This window comes from Mobula birostris, chromosome 26, assembly GCF_030028105.1.
Source record: "Mobula birostris isolate sMobBir1 chromosome 26, sMobBir1.hap1, whole genome shotgun sequence".
In the NCBI taxonomy this organism is placed as follows: Eukaryota; Metazoa; Chordata; class Chondrichthyes; order Myliobatiformes; family Myliobatidae; genus Mobula; species Mobula birostris.
The window spans coordinates 25977755-26000641 of NC_092395.1; the positions used below are offsets into that span (position 1 = coordinate 25977755).

General features: G+C 41.8%; 1 protein-coding gene across 1 annotated transcript; it reads left to right on the forward strand.

Moving 5' to 3' along the window:
- The first annotated feature begins 455 nt into the window (after positions 1 to 455).
- On the forward strand, positions 456 to 22491 carry lsm4 (LSM4 homolog, U6 small nuclear RNA and mRNA degradation associated). Its single transcript, XM_072244016.1, has 5 exons — positions 456 to 553; positions 12456 to 12497; positions 14062 to 14160; positions 20768 to 20963; positions 22206 to 22491. Exons 1-5 carry the CDS (start codon positions 551 to 553, stop codon positions 22295 to 22297), a joined length of 432 nt encoding a protein of 143 aa, XP_072100117.1. The 5' UTR covers positions 456 to 550; the 3' UTR covers positions 22298 to 22491.
- Positions 22492 to 22887: the final 396 nt, after the last annotated feature.

Consider the following 22887-nt stretch of genomic DNA (forward strand, 5'->3'; position numbering starts at 1 on the left):
GATCCTGTTTCTAACCCCTTCCATCTCTGATACCCTGATGCATTGGTGGGATTTGAACTTGTATCTCAAGTGATCATTCTGAAACTGTAAACCAGACAACGTAGATTGCTTTAAACTCAATTTGCTTATCTCCTGTGTTGCTGGAATTCGTGCACAAAGTTGGCTTCTATATATGTTTAACCCAGAGATTAAAATAATATCCGGGTTCTAGGCTCTCACCATCTTTATAAACATGGCCCCCCTTTCACCTGCCACAAAATAAAATTCAGGCTTTTCCCCTACCAGTAGGCCTTATATTACGACAACTGCACTTTCCCGCCACTGAAGCATCCACAAATACAATCTACGGCGCTGCTGAACCAACCAACCAAACATGTTCCGTTCGCTGATTGGTTCTTGTCTTAAGCGTATCATTGATGAGGCGATGCGGCGAGCGCATTCGCTGAATGGTGCAGTCAGCTGTCACTCAGCGAGAAGGCGGATTCAGCAAGTTTGGTTGGATCCGGTCCGGGATCACAGAAAGAAAGAGAAAGAGAAAAGCGGCAGGAAAATGGTGAGGAAAATCAGAGAGAAAGAGGGGAAGAAAGTAAAAGGGGGAGGGTGGAAAGAGAAACGGAGAAGGGGGAAAGAGAACGCGGAGGATCGGATGGGGGTGTTGCCATGGTTGTGAGAAAGGATAGTTCGTACTAGTGGGATGCTCTGCTGCTGAAGTTGTACTTGCATTGTCATTTTACAGCCCAATGCCTTCCATTTAACTATATTTGTCTCATCACTATGTTAACAGTGGAGTGAGGGTGATAAGAGTTGGAAGATAAGATGATGGAAGGGGGTGCTAACAACCTCCACATGGTTACGGTTGGGTTAGAGCTCCATGATCTTGCTTGAGGGAGAAAAGTGAAAAATAGGAGCAAGAACAGGCCATTAGGTCTTTTGAGCCCGAGCCTCCGTTGATTTATCTTTTTCAGTGGATGCAAGTATTTAATTGCTACAAGTAATGTTCATAGTTGTTGCAGTGAGATTTGAACTTTGTTTTAAGATTGATAGTCCTGTGATCTGCTTACTGGACTAGTATCTCATAATCTTACTGTGTCCGATGTGTTTTTTGTTGTCCTCAGTGACAAACCTGAAGTTGCTGTAGGTGGGTAAGATACATTGCCATATCAGTGGGTGCAAATCCAAAACCTGAGATGGTTTGGTGAAGGTGGAAGACTCAGCCATCATTCTAGCACAGGTAGAATTTACCTAACGTTCTGTGCGGCAAAAGAAATTTGGACCTTTCTCACTAGGGTTCTGCTGACTTCTGTTATTGATAGAGTTTAAGGAAACTTATTGCCAAAGTGCATAAATGACACCATATGCAACCCTGAACAAGAGGAAATCTGCAGATGCTGGAATTCCAAGTTCCTCCGCACAAAATGCTGGAGGAACTCAGCAGACCAGGCAGCATCTATGGGGGATAAAAAAAAAGTAGAATCAACATTTTGGGCTGAAACCCTTTGGCGGGATTGAGATTGATCTTCTTGCGGGCATACTCAGCAAATCTGTAGAACGGTAACTATAACGGGATCAATGATGGATCAACCAGAGTGCAGAGACAACAAACTGTGCAAATGCAAATAGCAATAAATAATGAGAACATGAGATAAAGAGTACTTAAAGTGAGATCACTGGTTGTGGAAACATTTCAATGATGAGTGCATTTGTCCCCTTTTGTTCAAGGGCCTGATGGTTGAGGGGTAGTAACTGTTCTTGAACCTGGTGGTGCAAGTCCTGAGGCTGCTGTACCTTTTACCTAACGAAAGCAGCAAGAAGAGAGCATGACCTGGGTAGTGGGGATCTCGGATGATGGATGCTGCTTTTCTCCACAGCGTTTCGTGTAGATGTAGAGGCATTCAGAAAACTGCACCACAGCCACTTGATGACCCAATCCAAGGCTGTGTCTTTGGACCGTCTGCGTATTTTCTCAGGATGAAGACTTTCATTCTCCCATTCCCTTAGCTCACATCTGGACCAGAACCAGCTAACTCAGACAGCCACTACTAGTGACAAAACAATTCATGCTTAAACTCAGTTTTGAGCCCAGGTTATCCTTCGGTGTCATCTACTGTCTTCTGCAATGCAAGTAATTAGCTACCCAGCTGCTCCGCTCCAAGTATGGTGCGAGTGTAATGCGCATAGTGGAAGAAGCAGCAGCAGTCACAAAAGGGAAGCACAAAGCTGAATATTTACTGTTAGTTTTGTATGTTTGAACTACATCTATTGCTGAAGATTTCATTGTTTTGTTCATTATTTTTTTTGCCATGCCGGAAGGATATTAATAGGGTAACTAATAGAAGGAAGCCAAAATGAGAACCAAGTTGGTTTGGGGAAATTTGGCTTTGTTTATTACGAGTGAGGTGCCTTGGCTGTTGTAGAGAGGTTTCATTGTATTCATTGAGTGCTTTCCCATAATGTTACAAAGGAGCTCTCTTCCAGATTTCCTACTGTGCTTGCATTGAATGATGCATCAACATCACTTCAACAAACTAGTGTTTAAGTAATTTCAGTTTCTCCACATGAGTTTGTTTTTAAATTGAAGCCCCCTTTGCTGATGTAAAGTTATCTGTAATTAGAAAGCTAGCCCTGAGGGTTAAATTATAAGGACAGGTCACACGTACTTGGCTTGTTTACACTTAAAGTTTAAGGGATTGAAAGGTGATCCAGTTGATGCATTTAAAGTGATTCAAGGATTTGATGGAGTGAATGGGGAAGCTGTTTGATTCAAAGGGAATCTTAATTTTATGCTTAGCGGAAGGACAGTTGAGAATGAAATCAGGAAGCACTTTATGTACAGTCAAGCTTATTGTCATTCAACGATATATTTGTATACCACCAAACGAGATGCTGTTTCTCCAGTCCAGGGTGCAGTACACGACACAGAATAATTTAGGAAAATAAGAATTAAATCTACAAATTACGCATAAATAAAGTGCATATATTAAATATTATAGGGTACGGTACAGATTGTCCGGTGACAATTCAAGTGTGATATGGCAGCGAGTTCAGAGGCCTAATGGCCTGTGGGAAGAAGCTGTTTCCCACCCTGATTGTTCTTGTCTTTATGCATCAGAGTCTCCTGCCTGATGGTAGAAAGTCAAAGAGGATGCTGGATGGATGGGTGGGATCCTTGATAATACTAAGGGCCCTGCATAGACCACTCTCCTGCTAAATGTTCCTGATGGACAGTAGGGAGACCCCTATGATCCTCTTGGCCATTCTCATAGTCCTTTGTAGGACTTCCTGTTCGATGCTCTGCTGATCTCGTACCAGATGGGGGTGTAGCTTGTCAGGGCACTCTCAATGGTGCTCCTGTAAACTCAGTTAAGGTGGTCGATGATTAGAAGATGCTATTTGGGTAACCACTGACCCACACTACCGTGCAGAGTAGGTGATGTAAATATGTTTGTCCTGTTCTGGGATGAAGGACAAACACTTGGGATAAGGGTTTACAATAAAATAATTTTGAAGCTGGCTCTGTTATTCGATAAGATCATGGCTGATCTGCTATCATCTCAACTTTCATCCTCTTAAGTAGGAGGTGTCTTTTACTTGTGTCTTAAATATTCATTTGTTTCTGTTTCCACAACTCTTTAAGGAGATAAATCAATTTACTCCATCTGTCTCAAAAGAGCAAACCTTTTATTTTTGAGAGTGAACTCTGTTCTGGAATAACATCTTATCGAGTTCATTCTCACTTTTCTTAACTCCAGTAGATATAAGTTTTATCTGTCCACTCCTTCCCTTTCCATGTATTAATCTAGTTAGCTTATTGAGATGGGTGTTGGGGGGGGGTGTTACTGATTTTATTCGTTGAGGAATGTGAATTTTCCAAAAGTTCTCTCTCTTGTATCACTAAGTAGATTCAAAGCTGAGTAAGATAGATTCTTGGGGAATCAAAGCAAGATGATCAGACAGGAAAATTAAGTTTTTACCAATATTCAGCCAAAAAGTCTATTGGATGACTGATCAGGCTTTGGTGTCCTACTGTTAGAAAATGTTTCTTTTTATGAATATGGTATTAAGTGTAACATGGGTATTTAGGGTTAATTTTAAAGATGTCAGAATATTACTTGTAATGACATTGAAGAAGTGTGATAGCAGTAATGTATTGTTTGAGAAATAGTGTAGTGAAACTTGTGTTTAGTTGTTTAAAACACAGTATGAGAAAAAACTGGACAGCATACTTGTATAATGCAGAGGCAGGAAGATTTCCAGCTTCTCTACAATCTCTTGTCTCTGAGGTAAGAATCACATTTAAGGATAATAACGAGGTATTTACATAATGCCTCTGTTTTGGAAAAGAAAGATGATCATAAATGCATTGCAAGGCTCTTCCACTGAAATCAAGTGCAGGTCCTCCCCAGCTAATGAACCCATAACGTGTATGCAGCCTGTACACGTGAATGACTAGGTGACCAGTGAGACGAATTTGCTGGCTCCTGTGGGGCTGCAGGCATCTTCTGCTTTGTAACTCAGATCATGGCCATATTTCTAACTTGCAAAACCGTTCTTGGGAATGGATCGCTGTGGTAACCTGGGCGGGATGTGTAACTGCACAGCCGGAAGTGAATGAATCACCAGTAATCAAATGCAAAACAGCTGATGGCTTTCACATTTTTTGGGATTACCTGCTAGAATGGATCATCAAAGGGAGCCCAAAGGAAATGCTCAGTATTCTGAAGGCATTCCATTTCCATGAAGTGTTGTGTGGATCTTCACGAAAGCAATTGAACTGCAATGTTAATAATCATTAAAATAACTTGCAAAAGAATAAAAAACAAATGGTCTGACCAGGATTGTCATAGCAATATGGTTGCTTGCAGCCAGCTAAAGTGCTAGATGCAAACCACAATGGTGGTACATGAGTTCTGCCCCTTTCCTCACTACCTATACCCCCTCTCACCCTTTGCCTGACAGAGCTTGCATTGAGCCAAGACTGCATTATCTCAATACTGGAAGCAATATAAGAGCTAGCCAACAATATTATGTATATGAATCAGTATAGATCCTGATAAATAAAAAATAGATTTAGCAGAGCTGCTGGAAGTTTAATATATCACCAGAACTCCGTCCTTGACTCCACAATAAACCACAGCATGTGCTGATTCTTAATAAATCCTGTGTTGGATTGGCGGGGAGGGGGGACAGCAGAGGAGTGTGTGCCTATCACAGTTATGATATTACCATAATAGGATTGTATGAGGGATGAGTCACAGTAAAAACCCACATTGTGTCCCTGTATGAAATTCTCTTGGCTCTTACCCATCCATTCTTTCTTCAAATGTCCTATCAATATGTATCCATGTTTGTTCACCGTACTCAGAAATGGCTCCAAGAGTTTCCCCACTGTCATGTTGTTCTTAGTGTCTCCATCAATGCAGGATCTTAAGACAGACGCAATCTACTGACCACAACTGGAGTTCTGGCTCTGCAGAAATTTCCATCCAAGGTGGAAGGTGGACATTTTCATTTTCCCTCATCATCTCTAGAACCCGTTATATGAGCCAGAAAGCAGGGTTGAGTGTTTTGTTGGTGCAGGCTCAGATCTGGTGTAATTGTTCAATCTGGATGTTGCTTCGGGTCAACTCTTACAGAGCTGGAAGAGTTGGGAGTGGGGAAAGAAAGCATATTTTAATTTCAGGGTGGGGGTAAGAATAAAGAGAACAACTGTTGAAACAGAGCTGATCTGTTTGAAGGAGTATAAATGAGGGAATTAGCAAAGGAAAATTAAACATCAACGTGCTGAAGTTGTGAGTCGCACAACACATCGGTTCCTGGAAATAAGAAATAAATGCTCATGTTCACCAGTTCAAGTAGCATTTGTAAAGAGAGAAAAACCCAATTACTATTATAGGTGTATGATCTTTTATTAGAACTGGGAAATTCTGATACAAAGAGGAATGAATAGTTATCTGAAATTTCTGTATTCAATGTTAAGTACCAAGGACTGGAACATACCTAGATAAAAGGCAAGAAGCTGTTTCTTGAGCTTTCTTAGAAGGCAGGAGTTGGGGTGAAGAGCTGCAGTGACCAGCATCTTGGAAGGTCAAGTCACCTTGTGGACTGAATGAACTACAAAGCGTTCACCCCAGTCAGAGGTTGGGTGTAGGAGAAACTGCTGAGAGCAATGAAAGCAAACACTTGGAAGTACCAAAGGATTGCTGCTTCGCCTGGAAAAGTTGGATTCCTGGATGGTAGGAAGGGTAAAAGGCTTGATATTGTTTTCTCATTGCATTGGTAAATACCACGAGAAAATGAGTAGTGATGGTGATGGAAAGGCAAACCAGAGAATCTCGGAGGGAGAGCTGAAACTGTATCTAGTGGTGGAATCTCACTGATGTTTACAGAAATGTTGGACAAATTACGATTAAATATTGTTGAATGCGGAGGCAAGAGCAAGAGGAAGGAATATGAGCTGGGTTTTAGGAAGAAGAGGCAATATCACTGTGAGCTTTCTTAATCGTGACAGAGTCACCTCAGAAGTTCCCCTTTATTTTCAAAGAGGCCTTGAGTTGTTTTACATGCAACTAAAATGGCAGATAGGACACATCCTGAAAATGGTACCTCAGATTGTACAAATACTCTTTCTGCACTGAGCTAAAGTATCAGACGGGATTTTATAGTCAGGCCACTAAAGGAGGGCTTAAATCAGCATTCCTCTCTGTGATGCTGTTCACAGTCAATCGCAGTATTGTTCCCACCAGGGCTTTGTCAACCTGCACCATTGAAGCTAATTGAACTGCCATATTTGACATCTCCATTTTAAACTGTACCCAACTTTTTCTTTGACACTAGAGATTTTTTTTGGAAACATCTATACTGTGCTCTGCCCATTTTAAACATCCTGGGCTGCTATGCATCCTCTGCCAATGGTGGCACTATTTAGCTATGAAAAAATTTGTGTTGTGAAAGTGAGCAGAGAGCATCAACAGCTGTGAGAATAAGGTTGTAATGTTTTTGACAGATCCTGGGTTTGTAGCAGGCAAAATGTTTTCCATTTGTTTGAAGTGTGTTTTTATCTTGACTGGAATGACAGTATTTCTAAGGCTGGTGCTTCTAAATATTATTATTCTATGATTGATGGTTGTAGCTTATTTCCAAATTGCTGCATCATTATGTTACAAATTGGTTTGGAGAAATTTGCGGCAATATACTCAGCTCTGCAGAATGGGTTAAGGAGCACCTCAAAGTGATATTGCCTGAAATGTTTTAATTCAGACAAAGATAAATGATGCATACTTATTTTAGTGCTAAGCTACTGTAGCCAAAAGTAACTGCTGATTTATGCAAACTTTAATTGTAGATAATTTTTGTTAAAGGGCACAAGAATTTCTGGTTATTATCTAGAGGTGTGGAATAGAAAATCAGGGAGGTTACTGAAATATTTTAAGTATTTAGCAGGCCTGAGGTTGGGAGGACTGTGTATGATGTTATGGACTTGACAGAAAGACTAGCAAAGTAATGGGAATGATGTTTGCCAGGAGGTGTTGATTAAAGTGAGGGATGCAAACTTAGGGCCTTCAATTTGTAATTACAAAGTGATGGAGTGACAAGAGAATTGTGTTTTGTGTTTAATTATGGCAAGTTATGACTAATGCTTCAGTGGTTAAACAGCACAAATTTAAATCTTTCTACTGATTAAGGAGGAAGATGGAAATTTTACTTTATCTTGAAGGTGGGTGGAATGTAAATTTCGATGCCAGCGACTACACAGACTGAGTATTGATTAAAAGTGAGTAGAAAAACTAAAAGGTGGTGCATGTAAAGGAATAAAGCTTAGGACATGGGTGAATGGACAATTCAACCACTTGAGTATATTCAACTATTCAGTTAGATCATATACTGTTTCTTAACTCCATCCACATTACACTTAGCAGCCACTTTATGGGGTTCTTCCAGTAACTAATGAAGTGGCCACTGAGTGTACATTTGTGGTCTTTTGCTGCTGTTCGCCTTCCACTACAAGCTTTGTCATGTCATGTGATGAGATGCTCTCCTACACACCACTGTTATAACGTGTAGTTACTCGAGGTACTTCCACCATTCTGTTAGTTTGAACCAGTCTGATCATTTTCCTCTGACCTCTCAGTAACGAGGTGTTTTCGTCCACAGAACTGCAACACACTGGATGCTTTTCAGTTTTTCCCACCGTTCTTTGAAAATCCCAGGAGATCAACAGTTTCTGAGATGCTCAAACCACCCCATCTGGCACCAACGGTCACTTCATTGGCAAAATCATTTGGTTCACATTTCTTTCCCATTCTGATGTTTGTCTGAACAGATCATGTCTGCATGATTTTCTTCACTGAGTTGCTGCCTCCTGATTGGCTGTCTATTTATTCGCATTAATGAGCAGGTGTACTTAATAAAATGGCCACTGGGTGAATTTCCTTTCTATAGCCCTTTGCCCTCTCCAATAAAAATCTACGCACAACACCAGAGGAGCTCAGCAAATTGGGCAGCATCTATGGAGGGGAATAAACAGTCAATGTTTCCCTGATATCAGCCCAAAACAATGGCTATTTATTCCCTTCCATAGATGTAGGCTGAGTCAACAAAAGTTCATTACTTGCTTTGGAACTTCCTGGCCAACAGCCTACAAGATTAAGGATAGGTAGCAACAATTCCGCTGTGATTGTTGTCAACACTGGTGCTCCACGAGGATGCATCGTGAGCCCCGTAATCTACTCCTTGTACACTCGTGACTGTGTGGCCAGATTCTACTCTAACTCCATCTATCTATAACAATTGGATTATTGATCATTGTCGTACTTCTTGCTGTCTCAGTCAAACAGCCAGCATAATCAAAGACTGCCCACTCAGGACATTCTGTCCTCTCTCCCATTGGGCAGAAGCATGTACCACCAATCCTAACGGCTGCTTATCTTCTGCTGTTGTCAGACTATTGAATGGTTCCCTACTCCTATCTCACAGCACACAGTACTCTGCGAAAGTCTTAGGCACCTATATATAGTTAGAGTGCCTAAGATTTGCACAGCATTGTATTTATTAATGTGGAGCAGAGAGTGAGTTTGTAAATCTGGCATGAAAAAAGGAATGTTGAGAATGGCGCGGGTGGAGCGATGTGGGAGGGGTGTGAGACAGGTGACAGAAGGACTACCAGGGCTGGGGGGTTGGTGGTGCAGTTGCAGATGCATTCACCCCTGAGACAGCAGGCAAGGTAATTTAATTCCAACCATTTGTTTTATTGATCATTACAGAATGTCTCTCTGGTGCTTCCTGCTCCCTCCCCTCCCCTCCCCCCCCTTCCCCTTTTCCTAACCGTGATTCCCCTCTCCCTGCCCTCTTCCCACTCTCAGCCCACAACAGAGACCCATATCAGAATTGGATTTATCATCAATCACGTGTCATGAAATTTGTATTTTTTTGCAGCAGCAGTACAGTGCAATATATACGTCACTGTAGTACTGTGCAAAAGTCATCCTAGCTATATATATTATATATTATGACTTTTACACAGTACTGTACCTTGTCATAATGTTGTATCTTGTTGTCTATCTGCACTGCACGTTCTCTGTAGCTGTTACACTTTACTCTGCATTCTGTACCTCGTACTACCTTAATGCACTGAGCAATGAATTGATCTGTATAAACAGTATGTAAGACAAGTTTTTCAATAATAAACCAATTCCAGTTCTTTAGATTCCTTGAGCTTCAGCAGTCCTTTGGGGAAGAGCGAGAGAGTGCTCCATCTTCGTGTGAAGATGTGCTTTCCCAACTTGCTTTGGTTTTGAGATGATCCTTTCTGCATCATCTTCTCCCTCTTGATTTTATCTCTTTAGACTGACAATTTGTTTACAGGAAGAACAGAAGGGTTAAATTGCTAATTTGTACTCTGTCCGATTCCCCTCGCCCCCAGTGTGTCAAAAGTTCCAGTGTACCTGGTTTGAAGCTATCCATATTATTCACTGGAGTGTAATAAGTTTGCTGCTACTACAAACCCTGATGGTTTATTGCAGACATAAGACATGGTAGTAAACAGAAATAAGGTGTGATGAAGTTTTTAACAACACCTTTCAAGCCTTACCTAAAAGGATAGAACAGCAGGTTCATGGGAATACCATGAATTCCCAACAAGTCACACATTATCCTCACTATGGGATATGGAAAAGTAAGCAACTGGCAACGTGAATGTTGTGTCGACTTTCAGAATCCAAGAGTAATGAAGTTCTTAACTCTAGTTCTGCTTGGTGGTGAGACAATAACTGGAGTGTTGTGAGCAGCTCTAATTTAATAGAAGAAGCATTAAATTTGTCTAAGATTCTCTAGGTTAATTCATGGGTTCAGCTGGCTGTCTCATGATGTGAGATTAAGTCAGACAGGTTTAAAATTCCTGGAGTCGTAGAGTCACAGAACACTGCAGCAGAGAAACATGCCATTTGGCCTGTCTGGTCTGCGCCCAACTGTTATTCTGCCTACTCCCATCAACTTGTACCTGGACTATAGCCCTCCCATCCAGGCTTCTCTTAGATGTTGCAATCGGGCCTGCATCCTCCACTTCTGCTGGCAGCTTGTTCCACACTCAGACCACCCTCTGAGTAAGGAAGTTCCCCCTCAGGTTCCCCTTAATATTTTACCTTTCACCCTTAACCTATGACTTCTAGTTCTAGTCTCACCCAACCTCAGTAGTAAAAGTCTGCTTGCATTTACTCCATCTACATTCCTCATAATTTGGTATACCTCTATCAAATCTCTTCCCATTGTCCTTCGCTCGAGGGAATAAAGTTCTAACCTACTCAATCTTTCCCTGTATCACAGGACCTTGGGTTCCAGCAACATCCTTATAGATTTTCTCTGTATTCTTTCAATCTTAGTGATATCTTTCCCATAGGTAAGTGACTAGAACCACATAATACTCCAAATTTGGCCTCATCAACGTCTTAGAAGACTTCAACATAACATCTCAACTCCTGTATTCAGTACTTTGATTTATGAAGACCAGTGTGCTAAAAGCTTTCTTTATGTCCCTCTACCTGTGACGCCACCTTCAAGTAATTGGGGATCTGTATTCCCAGATCGCTCTGTTCTACCACACTCCTCAGTAGAACTATGGAAAAAGAGCTCAATGAAAGAAGCTATTCTAAGGGGCTTGAAAATATTGACACTGAGTCAAGAACTGAGAAGTCAGCCATTTAGGAACAAGATGAAGAATTTCTTCACTCACGTGTTTTGGATGCGGTCCTGAGGGCAGATCGAATTGAGGGATATGATGAATGGACAAGAAAGTGGTGTTACGGTTGAGGGTCTGCTGTAATCTCATTAAATGGTGAAGCGGGTTTAAGGGACCGAATGGCCTATTTGCAAGCTATTTCATTATAATTCACTTCTGCCAGACTAGCTGCCCCCAAACACATCCAGATTATATCAGAGTAAAAAAAATACATCAGAATCATTCTGTGGAGGCCATTTGGCTTATTGTGCCTGTCTGGGTGTTCTTTGAAAGAGCTCTCCATTGGTTTAAATCGATCACAAAATCCTGTAACCTTTTAACAACTTCAGTTAGATAACCTTTAATTTTCTAATGTGTGGAGATTAAATGGACCAAGTTTTATAATTCCTGGAATTAAGAAGAATGATCTCATTGAAAAGGCTGATTGGCTGATTCTTAAGGGCTTGAAAAGATTGATACTATTAAGAAGCAAGAATCTGTACGGGCCTCAGTGTTGTTACTGATGGATCTCTATCTGCGCTCCATGGCTACTTTCACTTTGCTCTACTCACTGTCTAGAACTGAATGCAGTAATTCCAGCTGGCTTCTAACTAACTAAATGTTTATGTAAATTATAGCACAATATTCAACCTTTTTGTATCGCAGAGGAGCAAAACCTATTTACGTGTAACCTCTTTGCATAATCAGATAACCACCATTTCTTAACACAGGCTACCAGTTTCACCATAGTACGTTACTTGAGAGTTTCTGGGAAACTGACAGACAATTGTTTCTATTGCGCTGGTATCAATGATACTCTATTAAGCAATGTAACACCTACTAATACTTCAAGCCCATCAAAACCAGCCATTGTGCTTGGGACATCCTGATTCTTTGCCGCTACGCTCCAAAAACAATAAATATGCTGGTGTTAATTGACCTTCATCAGCATCTTTCATTACAGTACTGTGGAGATATGGTTAACGTATTGACTTTTTTTTGTTTGTGTATTTTCCAACTTGCAGATGCAAGTAAAGACAGCCTGTTTGTACCCAGCAACGGTCTCTGTACTATTTCAGATGGGATCAGCACTGGTTATCAGAGCTTGCCTTGTATTTAGTTACCCTTTAATTGGGGGTGCTATTGAGTTTTCGGGGGAGATTTTGTGGGAGGTTGTATTTCAATTACAAATATTGATTATGTGAAGCAGATCTTTCTGCAACATTTAATTTTGTCCTTGTTTCAGCTACCCCTCTCATTACTGAAGACAGCACAGAATCATCCCATGGTGAGTCCAGTTAAAGCCATTAACAGATATTGGTAATTTTGTATGCTAGTCATGACCCTTCACCCACTTGCACTGGTATCTGGAATATATCCTGTTGAACCCACCAACCAACAGCTTGGTAAAATTTTTGATTATGTTTCTGAGAAGTCGCCTTGCACTCTTTTTTAGTCAAATTCAGATGCTGTAGAAATGCAAGTTGTTCAAAGAAAATAGAATACGCTTCTTTTCATGCCTTGTTAAGATCCTCCCCAAGTACTTGCTCTTGTTATTCAGGGGTTTAAATTTTAATTTCTGAAAACTCCTGGCACTGATAACCTTGTAAAGTTTACCAACTGAGCAACTTGTGGATCGAGAACTCAAGAGCTGGCTCCATCATCTGCATGATATTAAAAGGCTTTGTGTAGATGGCAAGCTGTGCTAGTCAAAAATGGTTTAGAATTTGCAGAAAGCTTTAATTCAGGCACTAAAGTGCCTCAGTCCAATCTCCAATTCCTGTTTCTACCAGACTTTCAGGCTCTTTGATTGCACTCAGACAGCTGTCTGCACGTTCCACTTTTCTACAGCGTCTCAGTATCCACACCCTTGGTGATATGTGGTAGAGTTTGACGTTGCCGAGCCTGTCTGGAGAGCTTGTGTTGACAAATGTTTGTTTGTGGAACAGACGCAGTCAGGCCGCCTGGTGCCTGTCTAGATTGAGTTAATGCACAATTTCAGGAGCTAACATTGCTGAGACTACTTTTCATTCCATGGAACCTCTTTATCCATTTACACCACTTTTTTTCTGATGCGTATCAGAAAAGAAAAAGGGAGAGAAGCAGAGAAATAAAGGAAAAACAGCAATGGGGAAAACCTGGATCCTTTTGAGATCTGCAACTGTAAAATGTTAAACACTTCACTCACTCACTAATTTTACTTACATTTTCCCAAAACCCGAACATTCTGTGCTCAGGTCTGTGCTATTTGTGATGAGAAAACCTCTTGGGGAAATCCAGGAAGGGATTTTTGAGTCATTGTATTGTCTTTCACAATCTTGACTTTGCAGTGCCCGATGCAGCCAGATTTTTTTCTCTCACCAGTTACCCGTGCCCAGCTGCTGCAGACTGGATGCATTTAGAGCTTCACTGTCCTCAGAATTGCTGGATGCTGGAAGTGCTCTTTTATTATTTCAGTGATTCGTTCATGGGGCAAGACTTTGATGTGGAGCTCTTCATCCCACTGTATAATGTTTCTTGCCTTTGTTTGAGTAACAAATGTTCAGTGCTTCCCTGGCAGTATCAAATTGAGGTTCTGGCTACACGTTCTCTCAGGGACCCACTTTGTCGCACCCCAGCATCAATGTTGGGCCACCCTTAACACACCAGTTATAACAGCCTGTAACATTGCCAGCATCAGGAGAAAGGGTAGACCTTGACAGGAGCTAATTATGGGATTAAATTCACCTAAAACAGTGGAATTAATCTCTTGAAATGCAAGCTGAGGAATATCTAAAGAATACCAGAGCAAGGTCATGGCAATATTTCAGAAATTATGTTCCATTGAATAAGATGTGTGTTTTGTTTGACAGCTTGTGGAGTTGAAGAATGGGGAGACGTACAACGGTCATCTGGTCAGCTGTGACAACTGGATGAACATCAACCTGCGGGAGGTCATTTGCACATCTCGGGTATGTGGCTCTCAATCATTGTAGCTTTTTAAAGTTATTCAGGCTGTTCACTGAACATTCAAAAGCATGACCTCAAGGCGTAGGGAACATATAAATTGTGGTATGGAGCGAGGTTTTAGTGACGTGATTTGTAGGAGGAGGAGGGGGTAGAGTAAAACATAGGGCAATGGAAATATGATTCTTTCCATTCCAAGAAATCTTTGGATTTGGTCCTGGGGGTTGGATGAACTGAGAAACTCAAAATGGATATTTCTTTTGTGGGGTAAATATCTCAAGGGGAATTAAGTTGAAATTAACACCGGCCAGTACGTGATTGAATGGGGAAGGCCTTCTCCTGTTTGTGTTGCTAACAGGATTGTGTAAGAAAATGATTTTTGAGAATCAGTTTAGTTGAAACCTATGACTCATAGAACATGAGCAGGTAATGAAATATTTTGAGCACAATTATTTTGTGGCAAATCACGAAGTCTATGTCAGCGATGCCACAAAATGTTACTGGCATCAGATTCTGTATGAATACTAGTGGTGTCCTGTCACTGAAGTATTAGGCTACGGGGAACACTAACCACTACTGGCTTTGATGATTTTCCATCTGACTTGTTTGCTTTGATTTTTGTCAAGGTTATAAAGGAGACTCTGTTGATTCTAGGTAAGAATGAGGAAATGTGCTGCTCAGACTGTGGATAGGAACTGGGTAGTCACTTCACTAAGCCTCTTAGATTGATTATTTCAAAATAAAGATGTTGTGTAAAAATGTTCCTTTAATGACTAGTGTGCCCAATTTAATGTCGTTTAATCTAAATTTTACAAATTCCTCTTCAGTGTTTGGCGCCTTTGATCAGATTCTTTCACAGGCTTTACAGTACAGAAATAGACCATTCAACAGTTATGTTTCACTGAGTCTCCTTTACCCTATCATCTTGCTCTCACTATGTTCTTTAGAGAACAAAATCTTCAACCTTATGTCTGGACCACATGACACCGTAGACCCACCAGTGATATAGTGGGAATGGTGGTTAAAAAAACAGATCTGCCAGTGACCTCCACATCCCATGAGTAAATAATTAAAACCTATACGTTAGCTTGATTTAAACACATTTCTGCCAATGATCTCGATGGCAAGTTCTACTCTCAACGCAAGAACACTGCACTTCCTAATGCATTTATTAGTGACCATTTTCTAGTTTTGGATTCTTCCACAAGTGGAAACATATTCCTTGCCTGTGTGCCAAGGTTCCCACCTCTCGGCTGCTTAGTGAGGGCCCTTCACTGTCTCCAGTGCTCCACCCTTCTTAGATTCTAGAGATTGCAGTTTCAGTCTGTTATGAAAGTGAGATTTTCAATAATAGTAATGTTTTCCGTGAGGACTGTTACTGGAACTCTGGGCTGCCTGGGGGTGTAGGTTTAGCTCCCTCCTATGCAAAACCGTTGCTTCTCATTCACAGTCATTGATGTGGGTACACACTCTGAGCCCATCCGGCCACTCATGCCTAGCTTGTCACCTAGCTAAAACCCTGAACTTTCCTGTTTAGTCAGAAAATTATGCAACACCTAAAGAGACCCACAGATTTTTATTGTTAAGTCATTGTTCCAATTCCTTTTTGAAAAGTTTCATTGGAAGTGCTTCTGCCACCCTTTGGACAGCTTATTCTGGATGAGTTTCTCCTCTTCCCTTCTCTGGTTTCTTCGGATATGTCCACACTGGACCGGATAAATCCATAACCGAAGCTTTTTCTCTTCGTTTTGATCCTCCGTCCACACTGAAATGGCGTTCTCCTCCCCCTGAAACTGCGTTCTCCTCCCCCGAAAACGGAGCTTTTCAGAAACGCTCTCCAGAGTGAATAAATCTGAAAACGCTGATATCCAGCGTAGTGTGTACGGGGTAACTGGCTATTTTTAAAACTGCTGTCATGACGTGCCGAAACAAATGGTGGTGGCAGCGCAGCATTTCATTGTTTTCTTGAACACAACCTCCAACACCACAATATCTGACAATAGATGTGTAACAGCCTAATGTAACATTGTATGGAAATACAAGATAATACTGATGCAGACATGTTTTATACATTTAATAAGGTGTTTTATTAATGTATTGCTTGTGCAAACATTCAATAGATGCAATTGTCACTTCTGCTCAGTGGCTCGTTTTATTGCACGTTAAATACAGCAAAATAATACACAAAGACATGGCAAAAGTAAAGGCAAACAAATGATTTAACAGCAAATTTCACTTTTGCCCAGTAACAAGCCTTATTGCATTTAGTTGTAGCTGTCGTCCCTTTCATTGGTGAAGAAACTATGGCTGTAGGAAATGTTTCTGGACAAACGCGCACCAAGTCTTTCATTTGGCAATTTCCTTTTAAGTTTTTCTAGTCTGTAACTGGACAAATGCGCACCAAGTATACCATTTCCTCTTTGCTTGTTTTCTGTGTGTCCTGCGCATACCCAGTAGGAGATTCGCCCAAATATCCGTTTTAATGTGGACGGAGATATTTTCAAAAACGCCTGGTGTGGATGCCTATCGTTTTTACGAGAAACCGGCGTTTTCAAAGTTATCCGGTCTAATGTGGACGTAGCCTTTGTCTTCTCCCTTTATCTTCTCTAATGTGATTATTTAAATCAACTGTAAAATATCATAGCTGATTTTTGAGGTGATAATTAGAACAATTAATTGATAATCTTTTGCTTGTATGCTAATGATAGCAAGAACCATAACATCAGGCTTAATGGTTATCTGGAAAACCACCAGCAGCGTAGAGTCTGTAGATGTACCCACTTTGCTGCAATTGACTCCCATAATGGAGGCACATTCAACTACCTCAGTGTAGGAAGTTTAATCTATATTATCAGGAGTACAAAATGATTACAGGAAAGGAGGTGGTTGTTTGGATCCCAAGTCCAAAGGGGTCATGCAAGCCCTTTAATCCCACTGCCCCAGGGAATCTGCCTCTGCTCTCAGCACTGCAATGGATTCCTGACTCTAAGTGCTGACTGTATTTTTTTAAATAGACTTTCCTCTTTTCACTTTTTTTTGTGCATTCATTCTGTGTTGTATGGTTCTGAACTCTTCTGCCAATAACAACAACTTCTCTCTATCTGTTCTCTTCTTGATTTTTTTTAAACTACCTTTTGTTACTTCTTCTCAAAATCCACCCTGGTCTAAGGAGAAAACCACAACTTCTGCAGTTAATCTGCATTACCAAAGATCTTCATCTCTGGAACCATTTTAATTTCTTTTGTGACCTCGTAAGCCCTTTTCATCTTTCTTGTAAAGTATTGAATGTCAGACTAGACTCCACTTCATTTGTAGCCATGATTTGTAATCATGATTTCTTTGTTTTGGAAGCTCATCCCTCTATTATAAACATTTATAATGTTGCTTGACTGGTTGCATGTGTAAGAAAGGTTTGCAGGAATATGTGCCAAACACAGGTAAATAGGACTAGCTTAGGTAACCTTGTCTACGCGGATGAGTTGGGCTGTGCTGTATAACTATGACTGTCAAGCACAGGATAATTTGTGCTTTCCCAACCTGCCCTACTATTTTCAAAGAATTTTTGAACATATGCTCTTAGACCTTTCTGTTCTTGTACCCTTTTTAAAAACACGTCTTTATAATTCATTTCTTTGTTCTTTCTACCAAAATGCAAGAAAACATGACATACTTTCACCATTAAATCTCATCTGCTAATTATTCACCATTCTGCAGTCTTGTCTGCATTTCCTTGAAGAATGTAACTATCTTTCTCAGAAACTACATGGTTTTTTTTTCCTGCATTGAGAGACCCGTACGGAAATTCACCCTGCAAAACCAGCTTCTTTTTTGGTTGCTAAGGCAATACACAGGAACTTAGGATTTGTGAGATGCTTTGGAGTGTTTGTGAACGGCGTGTATTGGGTCACTGTAACTTACCACAGTAAGTCATCTCCAGGCATATCTGAGAGGGTAGGTTAATGTTCCATGTGGATTGTGAACTTGTGGGAAGGCTGCCAATAGTTGAGCTCTGCCCATGTCCATGAGCACTCATCTCCTAGTCTGTGTTACTTGGCTACTTCCTTGAACACGAGTTCTTTGTGTCGGTTATGCTCTGAGATATTACTACCTTCTGGTGTAACCACTGGGTGGCAGAACAGGCTTTGCTCTTGCCGTGGAACCAGTCAGGTATATTTCTTTCCAGCAGCACTATGGCCTGCTGACTTGGCATTGATATCCTCCATTGGACAGGACACAATTTATGACTTCGTCATAGGCTCACAGCCTTTTGCAATATCCTAAGAATGTAAAAGGTAACATGTAAATCCCAAACCATAGTCTTTTTTATTACAATTTTTTATTGCAACACCAACAAATTACATTCAATACAACCAGTTGCAATTACATTTTGACTGTTTATCCCAGCCACCCCCCAACCTTCATCACCATCCCCCCCACCTCTCTCCCCTCCACCAACCGACTGAATAGTAGTGCATACACAGACAAATCATTCCTATTTTAACAAAAGATCTTTTAAGTTAGATACCAAATTTGTCCACATTAAGATTGTGTTTGGTCGTGCATCATTTACTCTTGCTGATGAAAGTTCCAGGTAAGAAATTTCCAAAAAGCTCCAGAGTCAGTGGGTATTTGAAATATCATGGGCAGGTTTCCAACGCTGGACTACAATCTTCTTAGCTGCAGTCAGGCCTGCCAGCCAGACTTTGTGCGTTTTTTCCGTAAGGGAAAGGTGGGAGTCGTCATTTAGAAGATGTACAGTGGGGTCCATTGGTAATTGCACCCCTGTTAGTTCTGTCAGAGTTCTGATAACCTTCCCCCACAAACCAAAAGCCCCTGGACATTCCCATACAACATGTATAAAAGAGTCAACGGTTCCGTGGGGGCAAAATGAGCAATATGGGTCAGGAACCAGTCCCATTTGATGTCTAATTCTCGGTGTTAAATATGCTCTATGACAAAATTTCAAGTGTATATACCGATGATTTGGGTTTTTCGAAGCTCCGGCAGCATTATCCCAAATCACATCCCAGTCTAAGTCTTGTCCCAATTCAGATATGTCTTATCCCAGGCTTTCATTCCTGATGTAGGCATATATTTCTGGGAGTTTAATTTATCATAGATATATGACACGCTCTGTCCTGGAGCACTGTAAATCCCAAACCATAGTTAATTTTATTTCTGTTTTAGCTACTTCTTTCCCACATTACACCAGTGTGTAACACTGTGTTAGTGCTGATGGGTCTGACACTCTGTCACACTGGGATCAAAGATTCAAAGTGCATTTATTATCAAAGTATGTATAAATTATACGATGTTGAGATTCGTCTGCTTACAGGCAAGCACAAAACTGATTGTTCTCGATGTTGGGGAAGTCCAGAACGAGGGGTCACAGTTTGAGGATAAAGGGGAAGCCTTTTAGGACCGAGATTAGGAAAAACTTCTTCACACAGAGAGTGGTGAATCTGTGGAATTCTCTGCCACAGGAAACAGTTGAGGCCAGTTCATTGGCTATATTTAAGAGGATGTTAGATACGGCCCTTGTGGCTAAAGGGATCAGGGGGTATGGAGGGAAGGCTGGTACAGGGTTCTGAGTTGGATGATCAGCCATGATCATACTGAGTGGCGGTGCAGGTTCGAAGGGTCAAATGGCCTACTCCTGCACCTATTTTCTATGTTTCTATGTAAAACAGAAACCTGAAAGAACCCAGTTTAAAAAAAAGATCAACACAATGTGGGGGGGTGGGGGGGTGTTTATAAAAAAAAAACACAACAGAATAAAAGCAAGCAACGGCGTTCAGAATGAAATGGAGTCCATGGACCCAGATACTAGAGCAGCTGGAGTAAGTCTATAGCGGTCTCAGTTCATCACACAGCAGGGCAAATCGCCGCAAAGCTCGCTGATACAGCCGGAGCAGTCTCACAGCCTCAGCACTGTGGGGAGAGAGAGGACTAAGTGTCGTGTAGGAGTGAGTGGAATCAGCCTGACCCTTGCCTCCCATCCTGACACCCTGCCTTTTCAGTCTACTTGGGCCGGCGTTCAAATTGCCCCAACACTGGGTCATCCCCCGGCACTAGGACCTGGGCCTCACAGCAGCCATACGCTCTGGGCCTGGACCTCGCCAATCAAACCGTGGCCAGCCCATTTACAACCTGTCCACATCGGCTTGGCACTTAAATCAATCCAACCTCACTCCTGTACTGGTGGAAATGGGTCAGGCACTACATGAGACTGAAGTACATTATTAGGCAGAGATGTATCTGTACTGACTATCATAAGGATTCAGCATTGGTGGGCACAGAAAAGCTCCTCTCAGTAACTTATGGCTATGTGTTGCGAAAGAACTAGCGACACCACGTAAAGTTCTAGAATTTCCACCAATGAGTTCAGTGACGTGCTGTGTAATAACTGTACTGTGTTGGTGTAGCTCCTTTATATTCTTAGTTGATTATGTTCCTGTATGTGGAGTGAAATCCTGACTCATGGAGATGTACCATATCCCCCATCGCCCAATCAGACAGATTGCCGTTCCCCAACACACACCCCCACCCCATACCTCCACCCACCTCCCCACTGGTCTGATTTGTTTTGTTTTCCTCTCCTCTGCTCCACAGGATGGTGACAAGTTCTGGAAGATGCCAGAATGCTACATCCGTGGCAGCACCATCAAATACCTCCGGATCCCCGATGAAATCATTGACATGGTGAAAGAGGAGGTGCTTTCAAAGGGCAGAGGTCGAGGTGGCCTCCAGCAGCAGAAGCAGCAACAGCAGCAGAAGGGGCGAGGTGCTGGCGGTGGGGCCGGGCGAGGTGAGTCTCAGCTTGATATATAATGGCACACTATGGGGTGAGGTGCTGGCGGCGGGGCCGGGCGAGGTGAGTCTCAGCTTGATATATAATGGCAGTGGCAGACTATGGGGCAGACTTGTTGCCCAGCACCTAACCATAGCCTAGGTCATGGACTATTGGTTAGACCAAAGACAGTATTGCACAGTATAGTAATGCTCTTCACTGTTGATAGCTCCAGCCATCTGTGATGAAAGACTATGCCCCAGCTGGGAAGCATCAGTCAGACCCCACTCTGGGCTCAGAGTGAAGGGGGAAAAAAATCCTCATTCAACTAGAGCTTGGGTTCTCCACTCAAAAGGCCTTCTTGGTTTATCAGTGCTATTAAGGGCAGATTTGAACTCTTATTGCAGTTGGGTTGGGGGGGCACAGAGATTACAGAGCACCCAGTGTTCCTGATCACTTTCTGATACCCCTACCCCCACCAGTTTTTACAGTCTTGGGATGTATCATAGCACCTCATAACCAATGCCATCATTATCATCAAAATATGTAAAATATGCGGTCACTTCCCACAAACCCCAGTGAGCAGTTTATATTTTTAGTAATGTTCTTTGAAGGATAAGGATTGGCTTCCAATACAGCCAGGCTAAGCCACTTGCTGTTTACAATAGTACCATAAGCTGTTTGATGCTACCTGAGAGACAAGGCCTCAGTTTAATATAAAAACAGAAAATGGTGGAAATATTCAGCAAGTTGGACAATATCTCTGAAGAGACAAACAATTGTTTCTCTTTATTTCTCCCAGCTGTCTGACCTAATTATTCATAGAATTTTGTTTTTTTTTCCTTTTTGTTTCACTATTTCAACATCTGCAACTTTATTTTTGCCTTTCAGCTCAGTTTAATATACTGAAGTTGCATTGCCTTAATAACTGATATGTCATCCTGGATTACTGTGCTCATTCTCCGAATTGGAGAGGACACGGGATCTTCTGATTCCCATAAATTTTATGACTAATACTCAGCTAAAACTTGGGCTGGCTGGGACTAATTCCTCAGTGGGAGAGTGGGGAATTCAGGGGTCAGTGGAACCAGTTTACCATCTAACCTGTTGGGGAAACCAGGAGTCGGGGGACCCAGCACCACAACTATGCTGTAGATTTTTAGTGGGGCCTACTCCTCGGGCTGAATTTGTTTTTACTCTGGGTGTTCTGAAGGTTGCAGATTGAGCTCAGTGTAACCCAGTACTTTTCACTGTCAACAGGAGTGTTTGGTGGCCGTGGTCGAGGGGTGGGCGGAGCAAACCGAGGACAAGAGAAGAAACCAGGAAAACTATCGGGAGTGAAGAAGCAGTGAGGAGAGCAACAAGTGTGTGTTTGTGCGCACGTGTGTGTGTGTGTGTGTGTGTGTGTGTGTGTGCGCGCGCGCTCATCCACTAGCTTCTGATGGTCTTTGCTTTCTGTATAAATTGTGTACATGAGTGACAAATGCACGACTGGAGATTGGTTACCTGGGTTTTGTAAATTATAAATAAATTGTGTTTGAAGGGAGTCTAAGGAGCAGATTTCTTTACCGGCAGTTTGCAGCTTAACCAGCAATACCACTTTTTTGAATTTGAGAGACTGGAAATTAAGTTTATGTAGTCCAAGGATGGAGGCTGGTACTCTATCGCTGAGCAATGGGGCACTTGATTTAGAGTTCTGATCCTTTTGGTTCCAGTAGCTGTGTGCAGAGAGAGCTTGAAAATGTTCTGGTGTCTGGGTGGCCTGCTGGGAGTGTTAATCCAATAGCAAAGCTGTCAGTTGTTGCTCTGTTATTACAGCCTCTCCCATGGATCAAGCTGCACCTCGGCCCACTGTCACTATACATGCTCTGTTTATTCAGAGAATTTTTAGACGGGAGCAGTTGCCAGGCCATGATTCATCTGGGTGTGTTCTTGTATTTAT